Source organism: Crocodylus porosus, unplaced genomic scaffold (assembly GCF_001723895.1).
Source record: "Crocodylus porosus isolate Cpor-Errol unplaced genomic scaffold, CroPor_comp1, whole genome shotgun sequence".
Lineage (NCBI taxonomy): Eukaryota > Metazoa > Chordata > Crocodylia > Crocodylidae > Crocodylus > Crocodylus porosus.
In genome coordinates this window covers 2,992-28,432 of record NW_017728910.1, presented here as the reverse complement: position 1 = coordinate 28,432, position 25,441 = coordinate 2,992, and the positions used below count along the sequence as shown (strand labels likewise).

The window sequence follows — 25,441 nt, the reverse complement described above, 5'->3', positions numbered from 1 at the left end:
TAACCTTTTAACTTGTCCTGATGCAAGATAACCAAACAACTTGTAAGTCTGAATCATGACCAGCTTTCTGGACACTAACTTACAAAAAGTTGAGTAGTTTCATTCCCTGAAGCAGCAGTCTCCTCACTGAGTGAGCCCTTTACCTACCAACACAGAATGGAATAAGTTGTGGCTCCTGCTATGCAGAATGGCAGTCCAAAGGAGGGACTTAGTGCAGCTGGTGTATATATGCCCAGATGTCCCCTCCCAAGTATGCATTAATGCAGGGCTGGCCAGCTTGTAGTACAGGTGCCATGGACAGCCTTTGTATATGGTACAGCAGAAGATAAGGTAGGGGATATAGGGAAAGAAAATAGAAGAAAAGATTGGGCAGAAGGGGAATGGAGTGGCATACTTCAAAAAGACTCCCTCCCCCCCGTCCCTTAATGCATCGGAGGAACAAGAGTTGAAGTTAAAAGCATGAGGGCTTTGTATTTCTGTGTACATTTAAGTAAAGACATGTGCACTAGAACTGGGTAATGAAAGCATCAGTTGCAAATGTCTGTTCCTTTTTGGCTGGAGTGTAAAAACCCATCCTCCCCACCATATCTTATTGGCTCTTAAAATTAGCTTTTGGCTGACTAGTATTTTCCCATTTTGAAGTTCTTACTGATGTCAATGACTAGGGAATGGAAACTATCCAATTTTGGGAAGAATATGCATAAGCTCATACAGACAGAAAACGTGCGAGTTTCAACAATTCATTTCAAAAGACTTTAATGAGGCCCCTCTCCCAAGTGCTGCCTCTACAACTATAGCTGTCATCACCAGGAACAAGTCCCAGGATATATTTTTGTATAAAGGCTGCTGCTGTAGTAGAGTGCTCCACCCCTTGAATCACAAAACAATAAGCCAACATGACTACTTCAAGAAGAAATCAGTCCTCCAACACAGAAGGGCTATCATTTGCCATTTCATTTTGGTATCATGTATACCTAGATTTGAAGCAGATGTTGTTATAAACTGGAAAAACAACAGCAGTTGGTCAGCCACAGACAATAATTTGGCAACACGATACAAACCTGGACCCAGGACTAAGACGACAGTACTTGTATTACAAGTAAAATGGCATGCTTCCAACATTTTTCTGCTCAAACAGGCTAATCAGGAAGTGGCCATGTCAGTAGACTATGGCTGTGTACATGCCATTTGACTTTTAGTGTAACAGCTAGCCATCTTTGCTGCTGTGAGTATACACAAGGATGACAACTAGGCAATGTTAGAGAACTTGGAAAGTGATGGAGTAGAAATAAAAAATCATTTTCAGATTTAAAAATAAACTTGGAACCTCAGCATGTTTATAGATGTGCTGTGGGGGGCACTTCAGTTAGTAGTTATGATTGCAGAAAATAAAATATAATCGTTTCTTTTCCTCAGGTCTCTGGAGCAGCAATGTAAAGCTTTTCTGCTTAATGAAACTATTCCCTTATTTACTGAAAATAGTTCTAGCCCTGAGTTTTAGTAGTGCTCCCTTTCTTTAACAGTAAGAAAGGGGAAGAAATGGGGTGGGGGAAGAGACTTATTCCTACCCAAAGGCTAAATAACCATTTTGGCCTAGAAACAGTATGGATTTTTTTGTGTTGGAAGGTAGTAATCAATGCATTTCTCACAGAGGTATTTTTGTGAACTTATATTGAAATTTATAATAAATATATTGGCTGAACAAGTTAATATTGCCTAGAAGGGTTCCTAGGTGCTGACATGAAAAGATAAAATGAACGTAAGACTCTTAACTCTTAAAGAGTGCAGCCCTCAACACTCCTTTCACCAAAACAGATTAGTTAAATACTGATGCCTTAAGGCTGACTGTGTTTGCATTGATTGGCAAAGTTAACGTAAGTGTCCCCAGGCTTTTTTTTTATTATTAATAATAATAATAATAATAATAAGTTATGGATAGCTTCTCCCTTCCCTCCAGGTTTCTGTAGCAAGCCAAGACCAGTTTACAGTCATGCAACTTAGTCAGATGTTTCCACTTCAGAGAATTGGAAACCTCATTTATGAACATACATACAGCTAGCAGTTTGGGGCCCATACAAAAGCTCCCATTCTACTACATGATACCACTAGTTTAATTGGTTTGAGTCTGTGTGAAATTGCTTACTAAATATGAACTAAAAACTGTAATTTTGGTAGATACTTTTAGCCACTTTTGCTCAAGTTGTTGGGACAAGGAATTTTATGCCTGCCGTAGACACTATGGTCAGGCCAGTTAGTACTGGGATGGCAGCAGGAACTGCTGTTGGTAGTAATGTATAGGTTTCAAAACATGGTGACAGATCAATAAATATTTGTGTGCTTATGTAAGCTTTTCTCTTCCTTCTACTTGTTTGTGTCTAGCAGGATTTCTCAGAGAAAAACTGTTTACCAGTGCAGGGGAGGGGGAAAAGTAGGATGTTGGAGAGGGACTTGGTATGCTCCTGCCAGATAGCAGGGCTAAGTGCTCTCTGGGTTCACATCTGAAACCTGACTTGCCCTCTATATCCCTATAACAACTAGATGTTAAAAGAGAGTCATAGGAATATCAAAAATAGTCTTCAGTTACCTTCTGTACAAGTATAATTTCTAAACCATTCCAAACAGATGTTTATTCAGCTTCTCCATAAAAACACAACCAAGTTCAGTGATGGAGGTTCCCATTCTCCTAGTTAACTTTGTATAGTTCCCTTTTTCTCCACACAAAAGTGACTTTGCCCAGAGTATTGCTGTCATTTTTGCACAGAAAATTGGCCAGGCAATACTTGAGTACTTTTAATTAGCTACCTCTTAATACCAGTTGATGTAGTTAGAATTTAGCCTGACAAACCATGCCAAGGTTCATCTGTTCTTAGTCTAGCTAACATATTTCTGTACTGTTGCCCATCACAGCCAGGAACTGGAGAATTGGTTTTTCAGTTAGCTATTTTAGTAGTTCCTTGCAATTTCCTCAAAATTGAGAGGAAGACATCTGCTATTAAATTTGCAGGCTCCTTATATTTGGTAGAAATTGATAATTTTTTTAAACAGGAGCTTTTAAAAACAGAGCTACTGTTATTTAATGAGGCTTCAGCACTATCTTGCAGTTGAGAGCCTCAAAATTGAGTTTGGGAAGCCAGAAATGAATCATGAGTATTTATTTTGCACTAAGTGTAATATTACAGGTAACAGGTAAAACTTAAATTTACTAGTCCCATAACACAGAACTGAACAAAAGCGTTCTATAATACACAGTAACCTGGTCAAGATCTTCAGTGCAAGGTGCAACTGGCAAAGCCATGCCATTACTAGTAAATCTGCATGTATGCCAACAGTGTAATACTAATACATTTAGAATAAGGCAAAATGGCAGCCACCTTAACCTCTGAGCAGCCCTGTAAAAGGTCTTTATGTGCAAGATGCAAGCAAACAGGAGTAATGCCATTCCACCTTTCAGAGGTGGAGCACATGTCTACAGGTTTAAAGGAAGAAGTTTCAAGCTAGTTTAGTGCCCTGCTCCCAATAAGGTGTTCCCATCCCCCCCTCTATCTATTAGGGAAGACTTGAAAGTTGGGCAAGTATTAGGTGGCAGAACAGTTTCTGCTTTATAGTTTTTGTCCAGTTCTCACCTGTAGTACTGCAGAGGCTTTCAGCCAAGGAGTTTAAAAAAAAAAATATATATATATCAAGCTACTAGTGAATTTAAGTGACCATATTCAACACTTTTCTAGCTACTATAGCTGTGGACCAAGTCCTTGTATTGTCTGTGTTTAGAGGAGACAAAAGTTTCTACTGGAGGTAGGTGTCAAGTTTTTTCTTGATGTTATCAAAAGAATCTGCTCCCATGTAGTCAGCCTGGCCTTGTTCCCACCTCTCTTTGCGTTCTTCTGAAGATACAGTTGGTTGTGGCGGTGGTGAGGAAGGTGATGATGCTGTTGCTGAAACTGACATGTGGGACACTGCCTCTGTAACCTCATCCTAGAAAGAGAGAGCAGAGTAAGTATGGTGCACAGGAATAGGCTATGTAACTTAAGAAAAGCAGTAGGGGGCATTGGGTAGGAGAACCAATGAAATGTTCTCATGCAAAGCAGCAAACACTTTAGAAGTCAGTGCAAGAAGTTACACATACTTCCCTAGCAAAATAATGAACAAAAAACAGAAGTCAGTGGAAAAATGTGCAAGCACATAATCAAGATTAGGTTTAAGTTCTTCATACCTCTCTACAGAAGCCACAAGAGAGAGCCAGAGTATAGACCAAGCCCGATAGCTGCAAATAGTTCATTAGACAGGTGTAAGATGGACAAGAGTTAAGCAAAGCTGAAATAGTAACTTTGGGCTTAGAAAGGTTGAGAACTTAAACTACTTCATATTCTGTGTATTAACTAGAGTTGCTGTGAAGCTGCACCACATGCATTCTATTAGAACTCCATGCACAAAAGCTAAAATAAACGTCAAGAATTTGCTTCCAGCTAAACCTAAAACCTTCCACTAAGAAATTTAGTGCAGAATGAAATTGGTTCAATCCATAATAAATGGAGTGGACACATGACACAGCCTTATACCAAGGGTTAAGTTATCCTTTAGAAAAAGTAGCGACTACCCTGGCATATTTGTCAGGTGTCTGCTCTCCTGATTTCAGGTTCATCTCCAGGTAGGCATTTGCTCAAATAGAGAACTAGCCACCCCATACCCTAGTGGCCAGGTGATGTAATACTAGCTACTGAAAGCTGCTTGCTTGGGATTGTGAAGGGGATGAACAGTAGTGCAGAGTAATATCCAGAGTGCATATCTTGTGGAGACTAAGGTTGTCAATGCATGCAACAGTTTTCTAGACTTGAGCAATTTGTCCTATAGAAGCCTGAAAAGCTACATTTCTAGCCATGTAATATTCTCCTGCCCTCTGACAACCGTTGCTGTATTTAGAATTCCCTACTATATACAAGGGTATATTTCAGCCATGCTTAGGAACACTAGCTTCCTCTTTACACGATGTTTCTGAACAGGTTATTCTGTAGAAGTGAGTTGCTTTCAGGGAGGACACAGGCGTATCTACCCTCTGACCCTCCAGAAGAGACATGCTATTTTACTGGTTTGTTTCTGCTAGTATTTAAGCTTCTGACCAGCTATAAGAATGACATTGTTAATGATTGCCATGATAAGGGATACCCTCTAATGTAGAAGCCCCTGCTGTATTTTTGTTTTCATTTTAGTCCTCTCTTATAAAAACAGCTGGCTATGAAAAGAGAGCCCAAAGTGCTACTTTGCATCAGCATACTGTACTGCTTTTCCAAATTCCTTCAATGGAAAATAGGATTCTTGCAATAAGTCTTATTTGTGGCCCATTATTCTGTAAGAGTTCCGAGTACAATGATGTGGGAGACAGAATATTTTAAATAAAGTTAAGAAAAGTTTGAAGAGTTATTTTCTTTGTGGTAGCATAACTTCAGCTATGAGGAATGAACCAAGATAAAGATTACTTTTACAGCATTGGTCACTTTTTAATACAAGATGCTGACTTTTTTGGAATACGTCAAGAGACAGTTTAGACTAGATTACCATTTCTGAGAATTTTTACAAGTTAAGCAATTTACAGCTCTTTAGAAACTGTATCCCTGACTGTTTCTGTTGCTACTACCTAGTATTACAAAGATTCCTAGTTAAGAATGATTGGCATCAGGATCTAGAGTCAATGTTATTTAAAGAAACCTTTGTGAGGCTTGAACCTAAAAAACCATGTCTCCCAGTGCTTGATATGGAAGATGAGTGCTTAGTTTAGAGAGACTCCAGGCCTCTACATGCAGCTTGCAAAGTATCAATGTGGTTTTTACAACAGCACTAGCCACTTCCTCAGTAATTCTTTACAGTTCATAGTAATTATGAAAAAGGAAATTGAGTAAAATCAGACAATTGTGCCAGTAGTGGGGTTTATCTGATCACATCATTTGTTCTACCTTTTCTCAAGTTCCATAAGGTTGGAATGTTGCTCTGCAAAATTCTGGGGAAGATCTGGGGGTGTTAAGTTTGGAATGTAGGGATGCAGGGAAGGGGAGGAGGCATAAAACTCCTCACATTTTAAGCTGTTTACACAAGTATCCAAGCACAAGAAAAAAAAAACAAAAAACAAAAACATACCATGTGTACACCTGTGGTGGTCTCTTTAACAACTCCATGCTGCTCTAATAGTGGTAAGACGTTGGTAATATAGATATCCCACCAGATATTGAGGAATTCTGGGTGAACCATTGTTGGATCATGTGCATCTCCTCTTATGCTTTTTGTTTTGGAGTCATAGGTATAGTTCCATGGTTTTATGCTTCCCAAGAAATGCACTACTTTAGTATTTGCACCAAACCTGCCAAATAAAGAAGTTGCAATTTGTAGATTCTGTAAGGGACTAAAGCTATGCAACTACAGGACATGTTGGTCTTTAGAAGGACTAAATGCTATGAAGCTGCAGCTGCTTACTGGGACTGAAAGCATCGCTATGCAATAGGATAATGTAGATACAGTTCTACATTGTAATTAGACTATTTAGACTGAATCTAGCCAAGACATAGTTGTTTGGGCCATTTCAGTACTTACAGCAACCTCAGTCTCTTGGTAGTATGATGTCCATGATAGCTCAGGAGAGAACAATTTCAAGCAGCAGTTGCAATCAGAACAAGTTTTGATACTGACAAGTTTCCACTATAGACCCACCAATCCAGACAGCTAGGCACCAAAAATTTAGCCTATATCAAGTATCAGTGATAAGGTAACATCTTAGCCTTTGATCCTGTAGAAAGGAAATTTCTAGTTGGTCAGAATATCCAATTTCCCAAGATCCTGCCTCTGCATAAATGCAGTGTTCAATTTAAGCATCAAGAAGGGACTTAATCTTTCCACAGCAGATTGGACAGCCAGCATCAGAACAACAAACTCTCAAGGAAAAGTTGGCTACATTTCAAATACATGGCTATGAACTCTCTGTATTGCAACTATTCTTATTCAATATTTTTAAGAGAGATTTCTGCCTTGAATGATACTTTCCTTCTGGCAAATATGAATGGTCCCCTACTTCTGCTCAGCTAGTCTTCAGATCATCTCCAGATTCAAAGCTTCTATATGAACACTAGAGGATTTCTATTACTTTCAGTTTCAAGGGAGCCTTCTAATCAGTACCTTAGCAATGTCATCTGCAAGTCTGGAGACAGATCTACCAGCCACTAACCTAGCCTGCTTTAGTGACTGCTTTGAATATTAGTATGATTTTCAGTATCAGTTTTACTTGTCTTATTAGGAATCAGCCTGTTCAGTAGATGCAGGCTGCCTCAAGTCTATTGCAGAAAGCTGGCATTCAAATACAGCTATGTTTGTAAGTCTGCACCATAACACAAATTGGAGAGCCATCATAGTATAACTTGAGCTAAGTTACTTGCATATTATTTAAAGTTACTGCGTGATCTTACTGCGGTGTGAAAGTCCATGCCCCTTCATGCAGACTTTAGATAATACTTGTTACCAGTACATAGCAGCTTAAAGAGAAATGGCAAAAGGTCAAATTTGTTTTATATTTGATAGGCTTTAAAGAACTTTCTTCTTAGCCTTTAAGAAGTGTCAGAGTGCACTGCCTGAGAGGTCAAAGGGTCAGTATGAGAACAAGTTTGGTTTCAGTTTGTCATGCATTTAAATTGACCCAGGACTATTTTTTGTGCTTGAGGGTTGACCTTTCTTCCATTATTGATTAGATACCAAGTGTCAATCTGCATTTGATTAAAGCTTAACAAACAAAAATAGCTTAAATTTGGCCTGATTTAAAGGTGGAGAATACCTTATATAAGAGTTCATTTAAATCACTCTGGCTCTACATAGGAATTCTCACTATTTTAAGAATAGTTTGTATGTTTGTGAGTCTGGTCTTCTACAATAATTAAGCTATCAGACTTTCTTCCCCAATTGTTCTCAGAACCTACTCTGTGGATTTCGTCAGCTTATCTTTGGTTTTGTCTATTTGCCACAGATCTGTATTAAGTACACTTGAATTGGTCACCATCACAGGCTGAACTCTTTTCCTAAAGAGCCAGATGCCCCCAACCTAGTCTTTTGAAGCTTAACATGCATGTTATATTTGGCATTTTCCTTTGGAAAAAGGGATTAGTTAGACAGGTGTGAAGTTTGGCTTTGTTATACAGCTCTGAAATACAAGATCTTAATGTCAGTAGGTTTAAAATTTGGTTTAATTTCAGTTGTATTACTATGAGGAGTTTAGCTCATCTAACAAACATTAATAAGCTGTTCCATTTATTATGTCCTGCTGTAGTAACTTACCCCACACAGATGTAAGGCATGGTGTGTGTGTGTTGGGGCTGGGGTTACTTTTACTGTTGGGGTTACTTTTACTGTCTGAAGCCCTTTCTTTTCTTGAAGGCTTCAGTTAAGCCTCAGTTAGAGCCAACGTCGTAAGAAGGAAGTTGTCAAGAGCCAAGTAAATCCAGCTGACTAACAACAGAAAGGTCAGTTATAAACCCTTACTGTCATATGACCAACCGATCAGAAGCCAAGTAGGGTATACACATCACAATAACTGTTAGCTTAACAAATACCATTTAATACCGACTATTTAAGTAAGAATCTCTGGCTTACATATACTTCTTAAAATAGGTGTTCCAATTTTAGACTGCCAGTATTTCAGATGTTCTGATCACAAGACATAGCTGGAATCTGAGCCAGCAATGGTCTTGCTTAATGTGAACTGCTGCTTTAGTCTAATAACCTGATGTCATCTAGGTATCAAATGCAATTGCTTTTCACTTATTTCTGAAGTTAGCAGCAATAGTCTAGTTATATTACAGCTTATAACCATTTGAAGATTATACAGAGTGACAGAGTTAGTTCAAGAACAGAAGCAGGGTAGTAACAGCTCCCAGTTCTGTTACAGTTGGAGAGAAGGTGTCCTTAATGGCACAATCATTTTCTATAGCAGGCAGAAGAATAAAAGCCAGTTTTCCAAGCAGCTGTCCCTACAGGTCAGGGAAGACTGATGCAAGGTAGAGTGAAGATTAGAGCAGGAAGTCTATGTCTAATCAGATAATTTCCATTTAACCAAGGGTAATGCAACATGATTTGTTCAGCTTCTTTCTTTCTTTAAAAAGTGTCAAGGTACACTCCAGACACCTGTCCACCTCAGCTACCTTGGTTAGTTTTGAGAACATGGAAGTCAGAGAGGAAGGCGAGCATGATTTGGTAAGTCATCACCAAACTGAGCCCATATTGACTTGGGATGAAGTCTGTTGGAGTTCAGCCGAAGAATGCTCGTAGGTACAGCAATATGACCACCAATACAAGAGGTAAAGAGCTGTGCTCTCAGTTAGTATAAGGGCAGTTGGCAGGAACCTCTAACTCACGGGACAGAGTTGCTGCCATTGAGAGAGGCAACATTAGAAGACTGAACCTTGTAAATGCCAGTTATATTCATTTTGATTGATTCTTTTACTAAGATCAGTTCATTAAATTGTTCAAGACAAGGTTTGTTGGTTAAGGACCAGAGATGCTAACAAGGAACAGAAATTCTACAGCTCTAAACTAGGAAACGTCAAAACTATAGCAGTTTTAAGTGTTGAGAGTTTAGAGCGATCTTGCAGCAACTTGCTATATGCAAGTTTTATTTTCTGCTCCTCTACCTCCTAGTTACAAGGTGCTGTCATAGCTGCTACCTCCAACAACTATCAAGGACTGGTTGCTTATCTTTGCTCTGATCTTAGTGTAGATTGCACAGACATGATTCTTTTATAGGATTTTATATGCACCAGAGTAATAGTGGTAACCAGGCTCTAAGAGAGCATTTGCCATCAGGTCTCTTAACTGGCCTAGGCCCTGAATTGCCATTTTGAATTGGTTTCAGTGAATGAAGTTATGTACAGCAAGAGTTTAACTACATAGGAAGCTCTATAAAGTCTGGCCCATAGAGTAGCTAAAAATATATATTTAAATATTTTGAACTTACACTTTAAATGCTGGGAGGTATGAGTATATAGAAATGCTGCTCAAGTTATAAATAAATGGCAGATGCTTGCTGATATCTGTTGTTGCCCAGCTGCTGAAGAAAGTGTTTAGTAACCCCTGGTCCCCTCCTGAAAAGGGAAGAGAGAGCAATAGTTAGTAGGCTTCAAAAATTCCCATTTTAGAATTTCTTCAGGTAGTTGTGAAATTCTTCTCAATCACAAGCTGGTCATTACCAGTAAACCTCCATTCTGCCTTCAAGTCCTACTTGAAAGTTTCTTCCATAATGTTACGGACATTTCTAATGAATCTCTCCCCACCTGTATGCCACATTTGTTACTGGACAAGTTGTGCCTGTGTTTGTCGCAGGACAGAAATACCCCAGGGTAGGTATGTACACACACCACTCTAATCAGGGTTTAGAAAGATGCTGAATGCACTGCTGCTTTTTGGCCATTTAATCAGTTATGTAACCCTGGGACAACTGTTCAGATGTACTTTGCAGTGCCCCGGGACAAATTCTTAGACCTTATCATGAGAGCCTTTTTAGAATTTATCCTAGGACAATGGGCATGGACATCTGAGTGACTGCTCTTTTTGGGCATCTATACACATGCTCCAGGGTGGAGAGATGGGCACTTTAATTAGAGCAGCTCTAAGAGACTAGAGTTGCTCTAATTAAAGTGCCTACAGCACCACATGTATTCAGCTTCCCACACTTCAAAATGGCAAGCTTTTAGTTCAAGTGCCCCCACCACCATTTTGAAGCACAGGAACACTGAATAGACATGACAGAGGCACCTGGAACTCCTCAACATACTCCAGTAGACTATTACAGGCAGTCCTTGGACTTAAGACCCTGTTTTCAGGAGCCAATTGTGTCATGAGTCAAAACATCGCAACTCTGAACCAACTTTTCAGAAGAAATGTTTTATTGCTGAATCAAGGCCTGATACCCTATACACACCAAAAATACTCCAGAATTTTGTCCTCCAATTATAGATGTGTAATCTAGCTACATTAATGTATTTATATTGTAAATAGCAATCATATTGATTTGGAAGGACTTCTTTGAGGTGACTTTGCTGGATTTTATGAAAGGCTCTTGGTTGGACTTTTTGAAGGGCTCTTGGCTGGAGTCTTCTCAGGAGTCTTGGCTGGAGGTTTTTCTGGAGTCTTGGCTGCTTTCTTAAAGAAAGTGTCCAAGGAAGTTTGGACAGATGGGCGACACAGGAAACTTGTGACACCCTGCCAGCAAACATTGGATCAAGCATTGCAAAGTCAAAACTGACATCAGAATTGAAACAGGGTGTCGGTTTATAAACCGAATTGTGAAATGGTGCAACTCAAAATGTTCTAAGTCTGCTCTGACATGTACCAATTAGCACACGTTGGAGCAGATGTCCAGCACATGTATAGGTGCCCTTTGTTCTGGGATAAAATGGTATATCTCAGGGCAAGTGCAATATCTGTTTGTAGCCTACAAAGGATTTTTTCAGCAATTTTGATTCTCAACAGGTAGCAAGACTTGGGAACCCAAATGTCATAACTGCCAGTGTTTTTTCTTCATTTTCAGCTTCAGCTGAAGCAAAATAGAAAAGTTTTGCTATTTAAGTACTGCTTTTAGTTCTAGAAGGGTAGGCAGCATTCTGAACTTCAAATACAGTGGACTCATTTCTGACGTTATCTTTGTATCATTTGTAAGTGATAAAAAAGAGCCCAGGGTTATTCATCAAGAGCCTATTAAGAATAAGGCAATCCTGTAGGACTGCTTTCCCTTACTTCAGTTCTCTCTCCTGCCCCCCTCCCCCCAAAATAAACACTTCCTAAGACAGCAATTTGCTTGGTTATCAAAATTCCAACTTCTACAAGAATTTAAGATCTATTGTATGAAATGCATTCAAATTGAATTATCTAGTTTAAAATTTTTATGCTCTAGTTCATGCATGGAATGAGTACTTAAGACTGTGTTGAATTCAAAACATCAGGAACCACAGTAGATGGCTTCTTGGTTTAATAAAATGTAAGCGTTTCCAGAAGATGCACCAAATTATGAAGAAAATGGCAAGGAGACCTGAAATATTACTAGACAAATTCAAGTTATGCTTTAGTGGTCAAATTATATATATACATATACTTTTTTTTTTTTTTTAGAGGCAAAGTTTCAAGAGAGAGCATTTAAGTTTTGAGAGAATGTACAAGTCAACTAAATAGCTTTAAGTATTTGACAGATAACATTCCCCTCCCTCCTTACTTTTGGAAACCTCTTTTAGTTTAGGCTCTTACTTTTTAGAAGCTAAATTGGAGGGGATTGCATGTCAACTTCCACCTACAGAGATTTATGAAGCAGTGTTATCTGCTACCTTGCCACTAGGGTCAATTTTACAATTTCTGAATCAAGGCCACTTTTAAAAAAATCAGCTGAGGAAGAAGTACAATTTCTCCATACCAGGTGCATCTACAGATCCGCTTTACTGTGAAGTCAGCTAATTAGCTCTTCAGTAAAGCATCACTATCTACACATGCACCCTGCCAGGCAACTCTGCACTGTAGTACCCTCATGCCCCAGCTAGCTCCTTTGTCACCTGATGCTGCCATCTGGAGCCTGGAACTAACCCCCTGGGCTGCTCTGCCCTGGCTTGAGTTGTGATCTGGGGTGCACATGTAGATGCTACACCTGGGAGCAGCTGACTTCAGTATGAACTGTGTACATGTTTAAAGCTGGAGTAACTGCATGTATAGATGTGACCATAGATACCTATTCATTTGTCACAATGCTAAGCAAGTATTAGAACAAACTCAAGCTGGGAGCTTTCCTTACTCTAGTTAATATTAACTGCCTTTGAGAAACCAAAGAATAAATTCACTTATTGAGCTTCTAGTGGTAGAACCAAAAAGAATCTTGAAGGGATAATGGTGTATTGTTTTTACCAATAGCTTTCCTCCAATGAAGCTATTATTTTACTGCAATAATATATTAGAATTGACAAGTGGAATAATTAAAAGATGAAAAGAAGCTTAGCGGTGATGTGTTTTCTTTGTTCCTGGGAAAGCTTTCCAAGCCAAAATCAGCAACTGTTACTGTAGTTGGAAAGCCCTTATGCCATTTAAGCATCTATCACACTAGAAGTCTGTTCCCAGATTTGACCTGCTTATTCATTTAATTGTCAGAATACCAGGCATCTTGGCTCTAAATTCTAATACCCGAGTTAAACAAACCTGAACTATGAACTGTTTACCCTGCTTTAAATCAACCACAATTTTTCAGTCTATGACTCCACTACAAGTTCAAATTTTCCCTCCTATATGCAAGCACATAGGAGCCGCCTTAGAAAAAGGTGTTTTCTTTACTATCTAGTCCTGTGTGTTGTTTTGTCCCTCTTGCTTCTTCTCCCTCCATTATTGTTTCAGTACTTGAAAGTAGCTATTTCTAGCCTCCCCTCCACCCCCCGGAGATGAATTTGATATCAATACCATTTTAACATAATATTGTTTAATTATGGCAATTCCTTTATCTTTATCTAGTTGTACTTCAGAGCAACTTGTAGAACCACTGGCTAAGGTTCTAGCTTAGAGGAGAGCCAACTAAACTGTGTAAGCCACAGAAAGTTAGCTGGCCTGTGCAGAGAGACCAACTCTTGAAAAAGATCAGAGACACCATCAGGTAGACTTTCTTTACAGAAGCATACACAAATACACACTGGAGAATGACTGGCTAGGCTACACTATACAGAGAAGGACCTGGGAAGTACAGTATACCGTAAAACTGAATCAGCCAACAGTGTGCTCTTTGTGATAAAAAAAAAAAAAAAAAAAAAAAAAAAAAAAAAAAAAGCAAACAGTATGCTGGGCTGTATTAATAGGAGTGTAACTTGAAAATGAACTGAAGTTATTTTTCTGCTCTAATCAGCACTAGTGAAGCCTCACCTGGAATACTGTGTCCAGTTTTGGGCTCCATACTTTCAAAAGGATGCAGACAGCTTGGAAAGTATCCAGCACAGAAACAATGATTAGAGGCCTGGGAGACTAGACTTATGAGAAAAGGCTGAAAGAACTGGGGTCAATTTTGCCTGGAAAAGAGAAGGCTGGGAAGGGAGGGGGATTTGATAAATCTTCAAATACCTGAAGGGTGAATACAGAGCAAATGGAGATGACCTTTTCTCTGCAACTGTAGGGGACAGGACTAACAGCAAGGGCTCCAAGCTGTAGCAGGTGAAATTTAGCTTGGAGATTAGGAGGAACTTTCCAACTCCTCGAGTGATCAAGCTTTGGAATAGGCTGTCTAGAGAAGCTATGGATTTTCCATCCCTGGAAGTTTAAGAACAGGTTGAAGAGATACTTGTCAGGGAGCCTTGAGCAGGGGGCTGCACTAGATCACCTTGTGAGATCCCTTCTAGTTGTACTTTTCAATAATCATATGACCCAAGCTTTGTGGCTGGGGCACTAGATTCCTTGGATTGGCATGCATGAAGGGGACTGTAAGCCCCTTCCCCCTGCAAGGAAGAAAGGTTAATCAACATTTAAAATTAAAATGACCTTTTTGGTTCTCATCATCAGTACTAGTCATTTCTAAAAACAAAATGCATTGTGCCATCTTAACTGTCTGGTACAGGCAAGTCGAGATACAACCCCAACTGTTTACTTACCATTCCTGTCCCTTCCCCCTTCCTAGGTAATGGGATGAAGTGGTGGTATATAGGACATGAATAGTCAGTCTGGTTTGGAGTTTCAGTATTTAGGTGACAGAGCCGGGTCATTCAGTTTGTGATTCTGGAAGTTGACTAATAAAGACCCATGTTGCCACCTTAAATTTTATCATCAGTTTTAGCCTTATCCATTTGTAAGTGCATGTAGTTAGATTGTCTAGTAAGAGTCAGCAAGTGCTGACTTTCACGTCCAGTCATTCTCTCTCTCATTAGTGGGAGACTGTCTGAAGCTGAAACACAGGAGTATGCTTTCAAAATGCTGTAGCATTTGTAATTCTTTTAAGAAAACTAAATATACCCATACTTCCATTAACAGCAATAGAGATGAATTTGTGGCTTAATATACTTAGGATGTGATTCTGTGTTCCAGCCAGAAGATCTAGTGTAGTCCCATAGTCCACTGATAATTTCTTTTACTGTTGATTGTACTGAAGAACACCTTAAGAATTATTTCAGATGAAATGCCAGAACTTTTCTACTGCTTCTAAGGCTGCACCTTTGAGCAAGATTTATTCAGGCTATCAGGTACTCTGCTACTTCAGCAACAGATTTATAGTCGTGGGTAGTAGTTAAAAGTAAAATGGTTTTGATCTTAGTTAAGCTATGATGAAATAAAAGCTAGTTGAAAATTCTCACATTAGCTGAACCAGTATTTCTCCACTTATGGAATATTGATATCTGAGAAGCAAGCCTAACTCTAAAAGTCACTACCAAAAAAGTTTTGCTGTACAATATTCTTCTACCAGTTATTCCCTTACCAGCAGTTGGCATTCTGATGTTTTAAATACAATACAATACAAAATGTTCAGTTTTACTATGGTGAGATGAAGTTTATAAATTTTTACTTTGAGCAATGTGCTTATTTGAATGTAGGAGCTAGGAAATTTTGCCTTGAAGATGAATAGCACTTTTGATAAGACCATCTTCACCTGAGAGTTCAGTTGTCAGTAAGAAACAGGTGAACAATTTCTTGTTAGCTGTTGAGGGATTAGGGTAAGAATTGTTACACTTGTGAGAACTTAAGGTTTTTTGTATTAGTCATAACTTAAAAAAAAAAAAAAATTTGAGACTTGGTTTAGTTTACCTCAATTGTAGTAATACTAGAAGAGATACAGAATGCTAGACTGAAAATTGCTTCCCATACATTTAAGGAACACTTTATCTGTTTCTGTTAACTCAGTAGCACCCTTAATATCTCAATCTTTTTCAAATTCAGTGGGAAAGGTTTTAAAATACCCAAGCATAAAACACATAAGTGACTATGTACTCTATGGTAACTTGAGTAACCATTCATTTCCAATGGGATTCAGTGCAAATTATATTGCTAGGAACCATTTGAAGTGATTTAGCAGACTTCTAGACAAGCAACAGATGCTTAAAGCAATCTGCAATTGATCTGAGAGTTTTAGGGGAGTACTACCTTAGGGAAGTAGCCCATTAGTGAATAGCTGTCTAAGATGCTGGATGCAGTGTTGGTTATGGAATCTGAAAGCCAATCTCCTAGCAGAGCTTGAAAGAATCCTTTTAGTAAGGGCTGCTAAATCTAATTTAGCAGATTATCTACCTTCCCTGCTTTTAAAAGGGTACATGAACTACTTGAGGTCCATATACTACTTGAGGTAACAGGGGGCCTTACCAGGGCCAATTAGGAGTTGGCCCATCCCCGTTTCTGGGCTAACTGCCTGCCTCTCTTGCTTGCCAGGCCTTGATGGAAAATGATTATACTACCCAGGTAGGAGGCTGCCCTTTGGCAGCCCTGTTGTCCTGGGCCTATGAATGCAGCTCCAACCACCGCTGTACTATATCCCAAGCCTTGCAGATGACACCTCACACCACAACTGGTGCTCCTGGGTTTCACAGGGACTCTCACCCTCCTTGGAGCAGGTCATTGTGCTCAAACTTTAGGTCTTTCTTTTGACCCACAGTTGGCCTCCTTGCAGTGGAGGACTTGCTGGGGTCAGGAATCACCCCTAACTCTCTGGCTGAACTGCCCCCACCACTTGGCCTCTCGCCCAAACTATGGCCTCAGGCATCCATGAATATAGCTTCGCCTCTTCCCCACACATGGGGTTCCCACTATGCCCACTCCAGGGCCTCTACACCATGCCCCACCGTGGGTGTCCTATCCTCACAATCAACTATTCCCCAGGCTGGCCCTTGTGCTGCCCTTCAGGCTTACTCCCAGTTCAGCCCTACTCACACATAGTCCTTCAGGCATACTCCTGTTCAACCCTATTCTGTGTGGGACCACCTACATCCCAGCCCTCTGAGGCCTTCACAACTGCCCTCTTTCTCCATGGCCACACAACTATCCCTGACCAGGGGCCTCTGGGGTCTTCCTCCCCTACAGGCTTAGGTGGCCATAGCTGTGCCTGACCCCAAATACCCAAATTGTGGGGGCTAGGGGGTTAAGGTGCCATGACCCACCTTTCACCAGGGTGGTAAGTGGCCTAGCATTTCCTGGGGGGCTTCTGTGCCACTAGGAGCCCCACCAGACCACCCATCCCCAGCAGGGTACAGTTCTAGTTCATGCCCAGGACCAAGAGCCTCCTGTTCTTACCTTCCTGCTGCAGCTCAGCCAGGCGATATTTCCACCTGGGCTGTCCTTTGCTCTCGGAATGGCTGCTGCCATCAGGTACCTGCTAGCTGCCTGACTGCCCTTAAAAGTGACAAGGCCTTCAGACATTAATAAGTTAATGATAATTTCTAGTATTATTAATCAGACTCAATTTAAGTGTAAACAAAAGTTTCCTGAAGACATGCAACGAAAATGGTATTTTAAGGATTCCAACTGCCCTTCCAATTCTCAACTATTGCCCTAGTGCACAAAAAGCTAAGGAGCTATTCCCCACCCTTAGCATTTTAACAGTTCTTCTGTAAGAGTCCATACATACCATCAAAGCTACCCTTCTCTGTGGCAAGTTGCAACAGCTCATTGTATGTTTCAATGGAAGGTCGATAAACAAAAACTCCAGAATTAAAACAGTCAGGCCAGCCTGGATCTGGTGCTGCAGATAGCTCTTCTCTCTCAAAAAGCTCATCAATGTTTGCCAAGACCTAGTTGTAGGAAAAATAAGATTGTTATCATTCCTAAGCTAGAGTTTTGCAGCATTTCATCTTAGTGGAGTTGCCAGTCATCCCAAGATACTGTATTTACTCAAATCCTATGTGAGGTTTCCCCCCCACATTCAACATGGGGAAAAATAGCCCCTTGTCTTGGATTCAAGTACAAAGCAGGATAGGGACTAGGGAATAGGCATCTGCTGCAGCTATTGCCTATACTTGGGGTTGGAGTCCGAGTTGCAGCTGCTGTCCCTGTGCAGACTGTTCCCTCTCCCACCCACACCCCTTCCACTTACTCTCAGTGGTGGCTCTGGTTCTCCTCTAACCTGGTCACAGAGCACAGGGTGTGTCCAGCTCCAGCCTAGCCAGGCAACACTAGTGGTGGCAGTGGTGGTGAAGGCAGCTCCAGCCAGAGCTGCCACTGCCACAGCTACTGCTGCCTGACTGGCCAGGGGCTGGAGGCATTATCTGCTTTATGCCCCAGGCCAGAGCTGCAACTGAGGATATTTAAGGGGGGGACAGGGCAAGGGGCAGGCTGCTTGACCCCCTGCTACTGTTTGCCTCTACTGCTGCTTTCCCTGCTTGCAGTGGTGGTGGGGGCTGGTAAGAAGTTAAAGACAACTCACCAATAATTAGGTTCTACATATAACAAATTTATAACATTTTACATAAAACTGTCTCTAGAATCTATTTTTGGAGGCATCATCTTAAAGTCAAAGTTACCTTGACATCATATTTATTCAAATCTATGACAAGCTTTCACCACAGGTCCCATATAAGACAGTTAAGTGCTAAGGAACATCCTTGTCACAGGGTCAATCATAAGTCATTAAACTTTTGCTGCCATTAACCAAATTATGGGCCCAATTATGGAAAGGCCCTCCTCTAGACAGAAGCATATTGCAACACACACCACACACAAACTTACCATTGTGTCTGCATCCATGAATACACATTTTGAATACTGAGTCAGTTCCCAGCAGTGGAGTTTTGTTAAGGTAATACCCAGTTCAGGTCTTTTCATTAGCGCTAGGTGAGCTGAATCCCCACTGTCCAAGATATCTACCAATATAACGTCATCGAATACCTTTTCCAGCACCTTCCTGTGGAAAGATTTAGTATCGTCTAAGCATTATTTCCATACCCAACCTGTGGACAGTGCTGTTTTTACCCAATGTGTATTAGGGAGCCAAAATGGCTTGGGCACAAACAAGTTACTGCAAGGTAAGCAAAACTAGGGAATTATAGCATGTCTGCTATTCCGTCCTAATGACCCATTATCCACACTTACTGTAGTAGCTAAAAGCTAGTCTGTGGTAACTTAGGCCACACTTACCATGAAGGGACTGAAGTAAAAATTCCTGCCCTGCAGTAATTTGCTTGTGTATACCCATGCCACTAGATTGGGTCTTGGGTATGACGTGCTCTTGGTACCATTTGAGATGGACTTCAAGTTGCCCAGACAAAGTTCTTGTCCACCAAGCTTTTCTATTTAAAAAAAAAATCTATTTACCAAAGCCTGCATTTCTGAAAGGGTCTGCAGTAATAACAGAACGCTCTTTCATGTACATAGGTCAACTAAAGCTCATCTAGGTAGCTTGACTTTGCCAAAGGATTTGCATGAGCCAGATGCCAAAAACTAGTTATTGGTGAAGTGACAGATTTTGATTTGGACCTGATGATCTCACAAGGTCCCTTCCAGCCCTAAACTTATGTGAATCTGTGATCATACTACTAACTACTTACTGTTCCTTAGATGAGCTTGTGCAGTACAATGGACAGCAACTGAATCCTAACCACTGGCATGCCATAACTGCAGTACATGTGTGTCCTTTAAAAGCTGGGGGGGTGGAAAATCAGATGCAATGGTTGGTGATGGGTAGTCAGATAGTCATGGTTAACTGAAACTTATCTAAGTTCAGAAAAGATGAAGGTGAGTAATCATACTGTAGCTTGCTTTCCTTTGCTTACAGGTAAAATTTTGTAGCATAGTTTCATATCTACTTTAAAGGCTGATATTCAAATAAGATAGTGACTGGACATGCACCAATAGGTTAAGAAAACGGCCCCCCCCAAGAGACGCACAACATTAGGCTGAGATAGTAATGTTGAAAGAAAGAGAAAAGAAAAAACAGGATTTCTCTCTTTATTTCAGGTCCCCTGACATTTTTATCTTACACTGGTGCTCTAGGTTGAGCCAGCCATCTACAGCATCTTGAGCATGAACAGCTTATCAGAGAATCAGGTTGTATAGTAGTACATGCTAAGAACCATTTTGATTAGCCAAGTTTAGAATTTTACACACTTATTTCCCTTTGGGGGTTAATCAGTAACCAGCTATTTTCAACCTGGGAGGACTTTTACAATCATTGAATTCTCTTCAGCCTCATGAAGGGTATATGTGCCTAAAAGGTTGCAAAGAAAGGAATTTTTTTGCTACTATTTAGTTGGTCTAATAAAAGATATCACCCCTGACCCAAGAGCTTTGTGCATCTCTTTCTCAGACCAATGCAGCTACAAAATTGATCCTTGGTAACCAACTGTTATTTTTATTATGGTATGATTATTGTTGAACCTAATTGTGTTGCAACTGGAGAAAGACTGATGCAAGTTCCACTCTTACAACTATCTATGCAAAATTCATTTTATGATGTTATTTATGCCTTCCAAGAGAAGGCACTAGTTTAACAGGCTGGAGTAGATTCTTTTAAAACAGAATGCTGTTAATCTAATGAGTGAATGTTTTTGGCTACTAGATACAAGCATTCCATTTGATCTTGAACAGCTGACCTTGTGAGTGTTCTACCACCAGGCTAGAATAGTTTGGGCAGGGGCCCTTATCCCTCTTGGTGGATGAACAACAACGGGTATCCAAGAATACAAGATTAACGGAGCCCATAGGAGAAAGAGGTTGCATACTTCAGCCCTGGTTACTTAGGGCCCTGCTACACGTTCAAATTAAAGCTGGATAGAAACTAACTATAGCATGGTTATGTATTTTCAAGTACTAACTTTATAGCTAGTTGGCCTTTTTATAGGTGGATAATCATTTTTATGGTGAAAATTACTTTGCACATGTGGTCAGTCTAAATTTATTGCACAATTAACCAGTTAATTGCATAATATATGTAATGTGTAGCAGGGGCCTTAGAGTGCACATCAGTGACAGTCTTCCTACTTTAGTTGGAAAACTAAACCAACTCAAGGAAGTACAGAATTTCAAGGAGCCTCAGTTGGCATCTATTGCCCCAAGTGTTTTGTGTTAATCCAAACTTCCAAAGCAGATGAGCAGTTTCAACTCCAAAATTAAGCAGTTTTCACAATAACGTAAAAATAGAGATGACCTACCTCACTGGATCTGAAACTTGGGGAGTTACAAGCACAGTCAGCTTCTTTGTTGTTCTGTAGTGTTGTAGAGATGAACCCAGTACAAGTGCTCCTTTCACATACGAATCATTTGTAGCCAGGGTTACAAAAGACTGATCTGGAAGAAAGAAATTATGCTAGTATTCATAATAGTTCAAGTTAAATCTGCCACAGCATTTCTGGCTAGTTATCTGAAAACTATGCAGCTACTTACCTAAGATAGTACTATAATCATCTAAAGAGTAATCAAGTTATTTATCATGGTTCAGTCAGTTGTGGAGAGCAACATATCAAATTAGAAGTTGAAACTTGCTATCTACTACCTGACTAGAATAATGGGCTAGTTAATAGACAGTCCTAGATTTGAGTAGAAAGCATATTCCATGTTGTGTGGAGAAAATCCTACTTGTTTATCTTTTTTTGCAATTTGGACCTAAAAATGGAATTGTATCATTATTAACCGAACTTCTCCTCAACCAAAAGAAACCTCTAGAACCACGATTCTCAACCAAAGTGCCAGGGCCCCCCTGGGTACTGCCAGACCCTTTGAAAGGAGCCATGAGGTATGAGGGGATAAGTAGATAATTTAAGCAGGGAAGCACAGGCTCAAGCTTGCCCCTGTTGGAATGATTTCCCAGCTCCACTGCCTAGCCTGCAAGGAGGTAAGCACTATAATATAAAAATTAGTTTTTTGAGATTAAATACTACTCAATTCACAGAAGCTATAGAGACGTCTCAAGTCCAAAAAGGTTGGAAGCCACCTGACCAAACTTTTGGTAGTTATCTGCATATTTAAGGCATTTTTTTTTTTTTTTTACTACAGGCTTGCCAAAAAGGAGTCCGACTCCAAAGCTGAAGTAATAAGCCACTGAGGTGTTCAAATTTTATATTTTATCCACATTAGGTACAGATTAACAATTAGATGTTTTATTTTTACAGTAGACTTGAGACATTTAATTGATTTAGATCAGGGCTGTCCAACTGGTGGCCTGCAGGCTTCAGCCCCCTCACTCTCCCCAACTCTGGTTTTGGCTGCACATCCCTTCCCTCAGGAGGCAGGGCAGGGCATTGGTGAGGACAGGAGTGTGTGCAATGCAACAGTGCAAGGGAGGGGGGCCTTTGCATTCATGTGGCTTTGGGGGCAGGGGGTATGCCTCTGGCTCACCCTGGTGCAGCCCACTGGATGGCCCACTGCCACCTGGGCAATCCAAATTTAGATGCCAACAGTGTTACAGAGTGGACTTCAAGAGCCAAGTTAGTTGCATAGCAGGTTTGCCATTGTAAATAAGAGAATGCAAGCTTTTAAATGTAAAGGGTTATATTAGCTCTGATCCAGCAATAGGTAATGAAGTGAATTATAACCTCCTTTGTGATAAGTGGCCAATGGTTTTCACTGTTATATTTAGCACTGTTCACAATAAGTACAAGATAAATAGCTATGCTGAGAATTGCTTTTACCGGAACTTCACTTTAAGTAGTGAAACTCAAAGAAACTCAAAGTTTCAGACTTTGAGCGTTGTTTTACTTCCAAAAGCTTTAATTATGTTAATGTTGGCTCATTCTTACTACAAACACAGATGGTCATTTTAGTAAATGGACCACAGCACATTTCAGGGTGACATCACAAGCAGGATAGACCCTAGGCAAGACAAACTGAAGTAATCTTAAGTAGATTTCCTTCAAAAATGCACCCCTTTAAAGGTCTGAAGTAACCAAAAAGTTACTATTGCAAGGAAAGGCTACACTTTTCTATGAAGTTACTAAGACGCTAAGTACTTGAATTAATAAGTAATTCAGAGCATGAAGTATAATTCAGTTACTAGTGCCAGGAAGTCAAATTACAGAGGATTCATAGCTGCGTCCAGAGAGTTGTTTGATTACTGATTATTCTTATTTATAAGCAGCAAACAATTCTCTGCCTGTTACCAGCTTCAACAACTAGTAGCACCAATACTGAACAACAGCTCCGGCAGTCGTGCACCATTTTTCAGAGCCATGCATGTCATTTTTGCCCTTCAAATGCCAGTCTGAACACAAGCTGTAGGAACTTCAGTTACCTAGTGCATCTTAAGCAAGGTAAGTGTTCTTTTACTACAGAACACTTAAGTTCTTCTTACCAGCTTCAGAAGTTGCACCTCCTACGTTCCCAAAGAATATAGTTTAACTTTAGCTTTGGCAGATAAAATATTTTTTAGGGTTTATAAAACTCACTGAAGGGCTAGTGTGCTGCACATAAACACAGAGGGATTGTGCTCATAGTAATGTCCTTTGACCCTTAAAGTCTTCCCCCCCCCCCACCAGCTGCTTTCTAGACTGTATGGCACTGGCAGTAGCCTCACTGCTAACAGACTAGCCTTGTTCCTTAAGATTTTAAGATGCTTGTGTGGTCCCTGACCATTTCTTGCCTGACTTTGAAAACTACATATTTGAGTTCTACACACCTATGTTTACTAGTGCTGTACCAACAAGTAATACAGGAAGTTCTTAAATTAGCTAAACTCCCTTTTCTGTAGCAGTTTATAATCCAAGTAAACTGAAATTTGTGCTTAGAATAACCAACAGAGCAGGCAAGGGATGGCTAGAAACATGCTGAGCCCCTCAACTGCTGCCTTAAAGGGAATGAAATTGTAATATGCAGAACAGCAGTTTTATTTTATTCAGATAGCCCTTTAAGAGGATCCTATTTGACTAAGCCAAGTCCATACAGTATGAAAGACAACTTGATAGCAAGTATGAGGGTGTTTTCCCCATTAAATATAAATCCCGCTTTTGCAGAATCAACTCAAAACCTAGTTCATGCTGAAGCACAAAATGTAAGAGTATCAGGCAATTTCCTGTTCAGTTCTAAATACAGCCACATATAGCTAAGCAAGTTGTTCCTCCTGCCTTGACTGAGAGCCAGAAGTCTTATAGTCTTCCCCATTTCAGTCCATATCATCTTTCCACCAGTGCAAATTGTAAGGGAAACAGTAAGAAGAGTGTTGAAATGTTCAAGTTGGCTTTAAACTAGCTTGTTCAAAGCTGGCTCATACAAGTATGTTGTAGTCAGAAGTTTATAGATAGCTTCAGTCTCCCACCTGTTATTTTTTTTCTACCAAGAAACAATATGTTCCTGTTCAGGTTGTGGTTACAACACCTCAACATGACTGCCCTTTGTACTAGGGCTTCACCAAAATATTATAAAGAAACATAGATCTGACTAACAAGTCACTTGCATCATTTGACTGATTAGTCCTTGAGAGTGCAATAAATTCTTAGCTAGTATATAACTGAGGGGACTGACTAATTGTTAGCAGTAGGGACAGAGCCCTAGCACCTTCTGACAACCAGTCCTCCCATATATGTCTTAGGCCACTATGTTCTCCCTTCCTTGCACTCCTGCATACTTTCCAATTTTGTGCTGGAGAGCTGCAGACTCCATATTTGCATTATACTATCAGGGGAAAATGGAAGAAGAGTTGCATTTGACAACAGCTATTACTAATCTGTACATTAAATTGAGGCACAGCAGCCTTAAGAACCTGAAAATGAAACTAACTTCACTGCCTAGCCTGCCCAAGAGAAACAGAATGAGGAAACATGCTAGAGGATGTGTAGCCACAGGCAGTAGGTCCATGCATCCTCCCCCATCCCCGGCAACACCGTCAGCCAGTCTGGCACCTGATTTGAGTTAGCAAGGTTTGCCTAGAGCCTGGGGACCCCCACATGTTGCTTCAGCCCTGCTTAAAGGCTTTTCAGGTGGCCGGAGCCCGGCAGCTGACAGCTGTCTCCCCTTCTAGTAGAGAAAGGGAAAGAGGAGGCTTCCAGACGTCACCCTCAGAGCTGCCAGGTCCCCACTGGCCAGGGCGGCCGCAGAGCCTGCGGGGCGGCGCGCGGACAGGGCAGCTGGGCCGGAGCTCAGCGCCTCGCAGGCCAGCCCGAGCCGCTCCGCCCGCTCAAGGGCTTGACGCGCCCCTGTCCTGGCCCCGGCACAGCCCCGCAGCCAGGAGGGCGAGGGCCGCGCCCCGCGCAGAGCGGGGGGCGCTTGGGGCCGGAGCCAGGCCCGGCTGCTCCCGAGGGGAGCGGCGGGAGGCCGAGCTCCGCGCGCGGGGAAGGAAGCGGAGGCGCGGGCGGGCACGGGTCAGCCGGGGAGGCAGGAAGCGCAGCTCGGTGCCTGCCGCGGCCAGCCTAAAAATAGGAGCCGCCATAAGCGAGCGAGCAGCCGGGGGCGGCCCGGCCGGGCCCGCTGCTCTCCGCCAGCTGCTCCTGCAGGTCAGCCGGCCCCGGGGCAGCGCCGGGCTCGGGGCCGGCAGGGCAGGGAACGGCACAGCTCCCCGGCCCGGCCGGGCCCTCCT

General features: G+C 41.1%; 2 protein-coding genes across 2 annotated transcripts in view; one reads left to right on the top strand and one right to left on the bottom strand.

Moving 5' to 3' along the window:
* The window catches only part of HLTF (helicase like transcription factor), a 57,277-nt gene extending 49,273 nt beyond the window's left edge, over positions 1 to 8,004 (top strand). Inside the window, exon 26 of the transcript XR_002100576.1 lies at positions 7,994 to 8,004. The gene's annotated coding sequence lies outside the window, so the exon portion shown is untranslated. The remainder of the gene's footprint in view (positions 1 to 7,993) is intronic.
* GYG1 (glycogenin 1) lies at positions 963 to 21,244 on the bottom strand (the record flags this gene model as incomplete). Its single annotated transcript, XM_019532504.1, has 6 exons — positions 963 to 3,972; positions 6,127 to 6,346; positions 9,977 to 10,103; positions 17,573 to 17,735; positions 18,670 to 18,844; positions 21,090 to 21,244. Coding segments are annotated over 6 exons (1,029 nt in total), but the record flags the coding sequence as incomplete, so codon positions are not given.
* Positions 21,245 to 25,441: the final 4,197 nt, after the last annotated feature.